Source organism: Pediculus humanus, genomic scaffold (assembly GCF_000006295.1).
Source record: "Pediculus humanus corporis 1103172108248 genomic scaffold, whole genome shotgun sequence".
NCBI lineage: Eukaryota > Metazoa > Arthropoda > Insecta > Psocodea > Pediculidae > Pediculus > Pediculus humanus.
Genome location: NW_002987817.1, coordinates 284916 through 295414, shown reverse-complemented (window position 1 = coordinate 295414; position 10499 = coordinate 284916). Strand labels below are relative to the sequence as shown.

The 10499-nt window shown below is 26.7% G+C and overlaps 2 protein-coding genes across 2 annotated transcripts; both read left to right on the top strand.

The window, feature by feature from the left end:
* Nucleotides 1–1163: 1163 nt before the first annotated feature.
* Nucleotides 1164–4442, top strand: Phum_PHUM465410 (uncharacterized protein; the record flags this gene model as incomplete). Its single annotated transcript, XM_002430127.1, has 3 exons — nucleotides 1164–1683; nucleotides 3017–3169; nucleotides 4132–4442. 3 exons carry the CDS (start codon nucleotides 1164–1166, stop codon nucleotides 4440–4442), a joined length of 984 nt encoding a protein of 327 aa, XP_002430172.1.
* A 2608-nt stretch (nucleotides 4443–7050) lies between these two features.
* On the top strand, nucleotides 7051–10327 carry Phum_PHUM465400 (uncharacterized protein; the record flags this gene model as incomplete). Its single annotated transcript, XM_002430126.1, has 13 exons — nucleotides 7051–7170; nucleotides 7267–7334; nucleotides 7439–7671; nucleotides 7775–7887; nucleotides 8051–8174; nucleotides 8276–8424; nucleotides 8500–8821; nucleotides 8910–9087; nucleotides 9200–9359; nucleotides 9464–9615; nucleotides 9809–9920; nucleotides 10002–10173; nucleotides 10260–10327. The coding sequence occupies 13 exons, from the start codon at nucleotides 7051–7053 to the stop codon at nucleotides 10325–10327; spliced, it is 1971 nt and encodes a 656-aa protein (XP_002430171.1).
* Nucleotides 10328–10499: the final 172 nt, after the last annotated feature.

The following is a 10499-nucleotide window of genomic DNA, read 5'->3' as shown; positions in this document are numbered from 1 at the left end:
ATAATAATAATAATTAATTAATTAATAAGTTAAATAAATAAATATATCGATTTAAATAACATTTCAAATTGTTTATAACAAATAATAATAATAATTAAATACAATGACCCATGGTACGCCCCGTTGCTTGCCACCCATTTTGATGGATAGATTTCTATTTATTATTATTATTATTTTATTGCTTTTTTTTATTATTAATAATTAACCCTTTAATTAAAACCCCGTCATATTTACCATGACGTATTATTATTATTATTATTGTCATTAATAATTTTATTGATAAAAAATTTTTCAATTTATTGTTATCACGGTATAACACGGACCTGTAATTACGAGATTTATTTGCGTTTATCTTTTTTATTTATTTTTATAAATAAATAATAATAATGAACTATTAATAATTTTATTAATAAAAACTTATTAAATAAAAGAAAGTACGCCATTTTATTTATTTACCCTCGATTAATTTTTTTTTTTTTTTACGATTGATGAGCTATCATTAGTTTTTTTTTTATTTTACGACCGTTTTCATCCTTTTAATAAACAAATGTTGTTATTAAATATCCATAAATAAAAAAAGGTTCAAAAATTTTAATAATAATAATAATAATATGTAAGGAATCGTCGGGTGGAAACCTGGACACAAAAACAACCCCGACATATAAGAATGTTGTCGTGTTTAAGAGTGACCATAATAATAATAACCTAAAATTCAAATTTTGTTTTTTTTTTTTCCTTGAATGAAATTAAAACGAGTTGTTAATAGTTAATTTGCGGGGAGTGGGGGGAAGGGAAAATAAGAAAAATTTTGAACGGAAAGAGAAAAGGCAAAAAAAAAACAAAAAAAAAAAAGTGTCACAAATAAGGTGGTTGACAAAAATCTAAAAGAAAGTGATAATATTGTAGACTGGACTGGTCTATCCGCACCAGTTATTAACTTTTACTGAGGCGTGTATGATGGTATCTTTATGAGGTTTTAGAGTAGGGGTATAGCCAACGTATGGAACTGGAAATGTGGATCAGTTTTAAAGGCGATGTATAAAAGCTGCTGCACTTGACATTGAACTTCAAAAATAACTGAGACATCATAGAGTTAGGTTTATACTAAAATAAAAAAATTGAATCGAAATCGAAAGTAATTTTTTTTTTTTTAAATAACTAAAATGATTTCGAGAAATTTTTTATTGTGTTTTACTGGTGCGTGTTTATTGGTATTGACGAGTGCTTCCGTGACAAATAGGATCGATGATAATTTCAGTGATGTTCCAAGATCGTACCAAGAAAATCAAAAAACAAACGAAGTCGACGATGAATCTTCATGGTGGTCATTTCCATCCAAACAAATCAACATGATACAAAGAATGTTGAGCGATTGTTCGAGCGGGGATCCATTTTCCGTTTGTTTAAAAGCCAAAGCGGTCACGTTTTTGGATCGAGTACTCAGAAAGGACAGCATATCTCTTACCGATGGTTTATCACTCGTTGCCGATGCCAACGCTTCTTCGAGAGCCCGTTCTGGCAGAGCCTTAACCGAAGAAGAATTAGTTGCAAGTCTACCTAGAGAACTCGGGAAAAAAGAAGAAACTTTGGATCAAATGATTTTGGGAAAACTAACTGAATTCTTTCAAGGTCACAAACTTCAATTAAATTTCGCCGACAATGACTCTACTGATGTCGTAGAAGGTGAGTTTCTTTTTTTTTGATAACAAAACACTTTTCTTTTTCCCGCCCCCCTCCCCTGTTAATTCCGATGCCTTTTTCGAATCCTCCATTTTTATTTATTTATTTAAACACAATCGGTCACTAACGTAAATTTTTTAGAAAAGTTTTTTTTTTTTTTTCTTCGACTTTCTAGTTTATATCACTTAAAAAAAAAAAAAAAAAAACTTTTTTAATTATTTAATGGCGACAAAATTATTTTACACTTCATAAATATCAACGAAAACATTTTCTTTTTTTTTTATATATTTCGATTAACATCGACCTGGAACGGATGTTATCTTATCACAAAAAAAAAAAAGTGTTAACAACTTAATTATTAAAAGATAAATTAAGATTTGATTATTATTTTGGATAATTTGCCATTAATGACATCATAATAAGGTTTTTAAGGTTTAGGATCCTTTTTTATAAAATGAATGACCACGACGACGAGGTCGTTACCTTACAGTTGATGGATGAAGAACCAAATCGGACAACTATAAACCAGATGAAACGGTTTGACCTGGTTTTTGTTTTTTATTCCCCTTCGGTGGCTCCGAACGTAGAAAATTTACATTCAAGTTTTTTTGCGGTGACCTGTTCTTCCAGTATTATTATATTCCTTTCACTTGACTCAAATATTATTATTATTATTATTATTATTTTAGTGTTTAGAAAAATTTTTTTAGAATTTAATTATAATTATTTTTTTTTTTTTTGTAAAGACCGTTAAACTTGAACATGGTAATAATTTTTTTTTTTATGAATGAACGTAAAAAAAAAAAAACATGAAAATTCACAGTGAATGTCAAAATTGTTTTTTTTTTTTAACTGGATTTAGCCGGGAGGGGAAAGAGGGGAAAGAGGGGGGAAGAAGAAGAAATGAAATTATTAATTATAATTTAAATTTTCTCTTCTCCTCTACCATCCCCCCCTCCTTCTATTCTTGCCATTTATATTTCGGTCAACATTTCAAAAACTTGTTTTTTTTTTTTTTTTCCATTTTGAATAATTTTATTTGAAAAAAAAAAAAATTAATTAAATTTTATTTTGAAATTCTCTTAATAATAATAATAATAATTAAATTAACTTTTTCACCTGATTTTTTTTATTTTTTCTGTCCAGTTCCATAAATCCAATTTGGAAAAAAAAATTTTTTTTTTTTTAATTTTAAAAAGGTTTTAGAATTAAGCTTCCAATACACTTATTGGGAATGATTGGATGATGATGATGATGATGATGATGAAGAATTCTCGGATAGAATTTGTCACTACGATTTTTAATTTCAGCTAATGTTGTACTTTTCCGATTTCAGCAAGAAAAAAAGGGAAAAAAATACTACCGATTCTCGCCATGGGAGCTTATATGGCTAGCATGTGGTATGCAGTAACATTAAAGGGAATAGCAGCTATTGCAGCTAAAGCTTTAGTTGTCGGCAAGATAGCTCTTGTTATCGCTGCCATCATTGGTCTGAAGAAACTCACTCACCACGGAGGAGATCACTGATCCATTAACACTTCCGAAGCTGTTTTCTTTTGCCCCAATTCAAGTGATACATTTTAAATTTTTTAAGTAAGTAAAATTTTAAAAACAAAAAACAAGGGAAAAATTTTTTTAGGCGGGCATTAGAGAGGGAGGGCGTAGAGGGGGGGGGCGCGGAATAATTAAAAGAAAAACCGACGTTTTTCCGTTTTAATATTTTATATCTTAGCTCGCTTTATCTTATGATTTATCATTTTTTTTTAAAAAAAAACTTGCTTTTCTTATTTCTCTTAGTTATTATTATTTCTATAAAATTTTTATCCAGGCTTATGATATAAATTTGCTTTTTTATATATATTATTTATTAGTATTCATTGAATAGACGCAAAAGAAAACAGCTTTTACACACTTATTTTAATTTAATTTGCTTTAACGAAATGAAATTCAAATATTTCCACACCCACCCACACAGACACACACACAACCCTCCTCTCCCCCAATTACTCCTTAGTTTATTATCTTAAATAAAAAAAGAAAACTATTCAATATGTCGTCGATGCATGTGTCAATTTCAAAAACATTCAGCAATTCAAGCGCATTTTCTTGCAATAAGAAAATTTTTTTTTTCTTCTTCTTCTCCTTTAAAATATGTGAATTTTGTGTTAATATAATATATTATTATATTATAATATATTTTTATATACAAGTATTTAGTAAGTATAAACATTAAAAATTCACTGAATGACATATAAAGTTTTCTTTAATATTTGAATTTCATTTGGTTTTATTATTATTATTATTATTATTATTAAAATTTTTATTTTTAGACGAGAATGAGAGATAAACGTCGATGTAATCAAGTATCCAGATTGCTCTACTACTTTTGTGGTGGAAAATTTTATTTTATTTTATCAAAAAAAAAAATATCTTTTTTCTTGTTGTTTACAGCCAGGAAAAAGGGAAAGAAAATTCTTCCTTATCTTATACTTGGAAAACTATGGGCTGCATCTCATATGGGTTTAGCGTTAAAGGCTTTGGCCGCTCTTGCCTTAAAAGCTCTAATGATCGCCAAAGTCGCATTGGTATTAGTCGGTGTTATCGGTTTGAAAAAACTCTTCAGCGGAGATCAACACGATCATCATACCTACGAAGTAGTAGCCCATGAACATCACTCAGATCATCACGACAGAATGTTCAATACCGACCCACACGGATCTCATTCGCTCGCTTACAGAGCTTATGTGAATAACAGAAACTAAAAAAAAAAACGAGGGACAACAAAAGAAAACTCGAAAAAGGAAAAAAAAAAAAAAAAAGGAAAAAAGGAAAAAAAAAAAATTACGGGCTGAACAAATTAACTCAATGACTTACGATAAGAAGCGCTTTATACCAAAGATAACGTAAAATTTTACTATGTGAGAGAGAAGAGACAAAAAAACGGACTCAAAATTTTTAACGTTAAATAATAATAATAATAATAACATACACAATGCTCAGGACTGTGACTGTTTTTACCGACCGACCGACCAACCGACTCACTGACTGACTGACTGATTGACTGACTGACTGACTGACTGACTAACGTCTAATGATAAAACTAGTCAAATTTGACCAAGTTGACATTATACAAAACGTTCACGCCTTTATGAAGACATTATGACATGACGGACCACCGTGGTTTTTTCTTTTTTTTTTTTTTTTTTTTTTTTTTTTTTTTAAAAAAAAGGTGTTAAGGAAGAAAATTTAAAAGACCCTACGCGTCCATACTATTATTTATAATTATTTATTATCTATAGCCAGTTATTTTCTTTATATAAATTAATTTTTTCTATTTATGTAACTCCATTTATATATATATATATATATATATAAACATACCTGATAAAGTACTCGTGATTTTTATAAGTTATTTTTTTTTTATTATTAATTAATTTATTTAAAAATTTTTTAAATATAAAAATATGTAAGGTACTTTGTTATATTTAAACAAAAAAAAAAAAAAATTATTGTTGTTTTGTTTGTTGTATTCAGTTCCTAAAAAGAAAAACAAATTCCAACAAAATCATTATAATCATTATTTAATTACAGGTAAAAAAAAACTAATTACATATAAATATATATATTTATATATATTTAATTATGATTAGTTATGCTCAATAAACGATACATAATTATGTATTTTTTATTTATTTATTTATGGATTTTAAAATCGTTTTGAGAGAATATTTCGGTACCTTCTTTATGGGAAAAACAACAATTAAGTCATGAAAATAATTTTTTTTTTTTTTCACCTACTTTAACCCCAAACTTCTAAAGGATTTTCTACTATTATTATTATTAATATGATATTAGGTTTCTCGTAAATATTTTATTACCGAAGAACAAATAATAACCAAATTTTGAAAAACTGTTGCTGTTGGTGATGGGAATGAAGAAGGAATCCATTGAATCCACAGGGATGACACCAAATGATAATTTTAATATCAATAATTTTTTATTTATGATTTAATTTCATATTTAAAAAATTTTTTTTTGCATTAAACATAAGGTACAGAGGTAAAAAAAATGGGGGGACAAAAAAAACAGATGAGAGGATTTAAAGAAGTTTTTGACAATGAAAAGTGATAGAAATTGTGTTGGAAGCCGTGACATTTTGAAAAACAACTCCGTCACAATGAAATTCAAATGGAAATTTTAAAATTGAAAATCTTGTAAAAATTAATCTTTGAGAATATATGTGACTGTTTTCTTGACATTTTGGCACATAAATTGTTAACTTTTTTTTTTTTTTTTTTGAATTCATTTAAATTTTATCTCGCATCTTTTATTTTTTATTTCAAAAAAAAAAAAAAACTAAATTTGTTTGCTTATTGTTATCTTCCTTTTTATGATACAGTTAAAAAATTTTTATAAAAAAAGATTCTTTCTCTTGAATACTATTGTTGACATAAGGAAAACTTTTTTTATTTAATTTTATTTAACGTGGTGTCATTACGAGCAAACAATAAATAAAAATCCTTACAAGTATTTAAAAAAAAAAAAAGATTTGGTATTAATTTATTTGAATATATCATATCATAAAGCAAATTTACAATTATTATTATCCAAATCCGTTAGACTATTTTTTTTTTTTTTTTAAACCGTTTAATGAATTTTTCTCATGACACAAAATTAAAAGTATATCTTTAATTTTTTTCCATTGAGTTAAAATCTTATAAAAAATTCATTTATCATTAATATTCATATATTTTTAACAATTAAATTAAATTAAATTAATTGACTCAATATATATTTTCAAAAATAATAAATTAGAATAGCCTAAAGTAATTAAAAACATATTATTTTAAAATTAAAATTTAATAATTATCTTTTATCTATTTTATTATTATGTAATTTTTTATTTTTAATACAATTTTAAATAATAAAAATTTACAGGAAAAACTGTAAGATAATAAATGATAAAGCTTTATAGAAAAATAAAAAATAAAAAGTGCGTATTATTTTTTAATTAATTTTATTTAAAGTTGTTTTCCCATATTTAATTTGCATGGTTTTTCTTTTTTTTTGCTAAAACTAATCAAATTGAAATTGATAATTAAGGTTCAAAGGAAAATAGCTTTCCAATCATCGTGCCAATAGAAACATATTTTTTAACTCTATGACATAACTCTATGTTATTTATGAGCATTCTTGTTTAAGATATACAATAATTTGACGTGTCTTTTTATGATATTATAATAACACCAATTATATTACAGTGTCTACCGAGTATTACATTTTAAAGAACCTGAAAAATGTTTAAATGAAATGTATTCATTTTTAATTTGAATATATTTAACATTTTATTTTTTTTTATTATAATTAATCATGAATTTATCAGCGCTTTTCTTGTTGGTTTTTTTAAACGGTGGTTTTGGTTTTTATTTGCCGGGGTTAGCTCCTGTAAATTATTGTGTCGAAGAAGAGTACCAAACTCACGGATGTAAGGTTAGATAAAAACTATTGAAATTGTTATAAGAATACTATTTCTTTTGTCTTTTCTTTTTACCTCACTAAACATTTTCATCTTTTGATTTTTTTTAGTCTGATATACCATTATATGTAAACAGGCTGAACACTGAGCAAATCGTCCTTCCCTTTGAGTATAAACAGTAAGTTTTTTATATTTTTTTAAAATTTATTTACCTCTTTGCAGGAAATTTCTCTCCTCATTAAATTTTGTCTTAATTTCAATAAATGTCAAAATGTTTTTCAGCTTTGATTTTTGTCTACCGAATGATGATAGTAAAGCACCAGTTGAAAACCTTGGGCAAGTTGTTTTCGGAGAAAGAATTCAACCTTCACCCTATAAAATAAAATTTTTAAAAGAAGAAAAATGTGTTCCTGTTTGTACAAAAACTTATACAGCAGGAGTCAAAGAAGACATAGAAAAACTTTTATTCATTAAAAAAGGAATAAGTTTAAATTATCAACATCATTGGATAGTTGGTAAGAAAATAATTAAGCAGCATTAAAATTTCATTAATTTTTTAATAACTTTTTATTGTTTTTGTATGATTGATGTAATGTGTTAAATAATTTCTTTGTCCAGACAACATGCCTGTAACTTGGTGCCACATGTTAGAGGGAGGTAAACAATATTGTAATACAGGGTTCCCAATGGGCTGCTTTGTTGGGAAGGGATCAAGGGAATGTAGTATCGATGTGAGTTTTTTTGTGCTCTATAATATCATTATCGTAGTAATGTTAAAATAAAATTTAAATCTTTTGGAAAAAAAATTTAACAAATTATATGTTTAACAGAGTTGTGGACATTTAATGAAATTTTTATTAATAAAAAATATTTGTTTTTTTTTTTTTTTGCTAGAAATCCTACAGAGAACCAGATACTTATTACATTACCAACCATGTTGACTTGGTTATTAGTTATCACAGTGGAGAAAAAGAAGAATGGGGTTCTTCATTTAAAAGCAAGGGAGGTCGTATCATTTGTAAGTACAAGGTCAACTTTGTTTTAAAGAGGTGCAGAAAAAGCAATTATTTAATAATATTAACATTGTTTTTCTTTAATAAATTATTTTTACTTTTTTAGCTGTCAAAGTTACACCTCGAAGCATACGTCATAAGGACCCAAGACATCCAGATTGTTCTCTTTCAGCAGAACCCCTTTCATTTAAATTAAACACTCCAGAAAAAGGAACAAATTTTAGTATTACATATACTTACAATGTTACATTTCTGGTTAGTACCATTACAAATTGATACAATATAATTAATTAGTTTTTATTTTTTAATATTAATATATATTTTTTAAAGGAAAATGATAAAGTTAAATGGTCATCAAGATGGGATTACATTCTGGAATCAATGCCCCACACGAATATTCAGTGGTTTAGTATTTTAAATTCAATGGTTATTGTATTGTTTCTCTCCGGAATGGTCGCCATGATTATGTTACGAACACTTCATAAAGATATTTCTAGATATAATCAAATCGATTCAGGAGAGGATGCACAAGAGGAATTTGGTTGGAAATTGGTTCACGGAGATGTTTTTAGACCCCCGAGAAAAGGAATGCTTTTATCCGTATTTTTAGGTTCTGGAACTCAAGTTTTTTGTATGACACTAGTAACATTGGGTACGTCATAATTTTTTTTTTTTATTTTTTTTTTATTTTTTGTATGATAAAGGCTTGTTTAAATTGTTTTCTTATTATTTATGTTTAGCTTTCGCCTGCCTTGGATTTCTCTCACCTGCAAATAGAGGAGCGTTAATGACTTGTGCACTTGTTCTCTATGTTTGTTTGGGGACACCAGCCGGATACGTATCGTCGAGAATCTACAAAAGCTTTGGTGGTGATAAGTGGAAATCTAACGTATTACTTACTTCGATGCTTGCTCCCGGGTAAATCCTAAAAAATAATAATAATAATTAAATTTTCTTTTGAAAACTTATCTATACTTTTTAAAAAAAAAAAAATTTGAAATTAAATTTATTTTTGTTTTCATTATTTCAGAATAGTTTTTGTTTTATTTTTTGTCATGGATTTAGTTCTTTGGGGTGAAGGAAGTTCGGCTGCAGTGCCTTTTTCAACTTTAGTTGCTCTTTTAGCACTTTGGCTTTGCGTATCAGTTCCCCTCACCTTTGTGGGAGCGTATTTCGGTTTTACCAAAAGGGTACTCATCACCTGTGAAAATATTATTTACCGTTATAACTTATCCATTTTAGCACTTGTACCCATTCGATAATTGATATATATGTTATAAATGATATTTTTCAGCCCATCGAACATCCAGTTCGAACCAATCAGATTCCTAGACAGATACCTGATCAAAGTATTTACACTCAACCATTGCCGGGAGTCGTGATGGGAGGTGTTTTACCCTTTGGTTGTATATTTATTCAACTATTTTTTATTTTAAATTCCCTATGGTAATTATTATTATTATTATTACTATTTATATTACTTGAATAGTTTTATTATAAACACGTGGTTTGATTTTGAACGTGGTAAATGCCGCCGTAAAAATTTTTGAATGTAATTTAATGAAAAATACCTTATATACCTAAGGTTTAAATTTAAAAAAAAAAAAATTATTATTACTATCATTTAATTGATTTTCAGGTCGAGCCAAATGTATTATATGTTTGGATTTTTATTTCTCGTATTTTTAATATTGGTAATAACTTGTTCAGAAACAACAATATTATTGTGTTACTTTCATCTCTGTGCTGAGGTACGCATTCAGGTTTTTTTTTTTTTTTTTAAATAAAAAAAATCATTTTTAAGACTTCTTACAAATTAATAATAATTATAGGATTATCATTGGTGGTGGAGAAGTTTCTTAACGAGTGGTTTTACCGCATTTTATTTGTTTATTTACTGCATTCATTACTTTGTAACAAAGCTAAGTATTGAAGATGCTGCGTCCACATTTTTATACTTTGGTTATACCTTAATCATTGTATTCCTTTTTTTCTTACTAACCGGTAAGTTTACAAAAAAAAAAAAATTCATTTTTTTCTAAAACATTATTAAATATTTGAAATAAATTTTTTTTTTTTTTTTTTTTCAGGCACAATTGGATTTTTTGCATGTTTTTGGTTTGTTCGAAAAATCTACAGCGTTGTAAAAGTAGATTAATATATTACTTAAAATGATTTCAAAGGAATAATAATAATAATAATTAATCATCGATCTGCTTTATAAAAAAGATGAGAGAAAAAAAATAATAATAAAAGGTTTATAAATCTAAACGTCTATAATTTTGTCTTTTTTTAAAAGTTGAAAAAAAAAAAAAATAATAATAAAACTA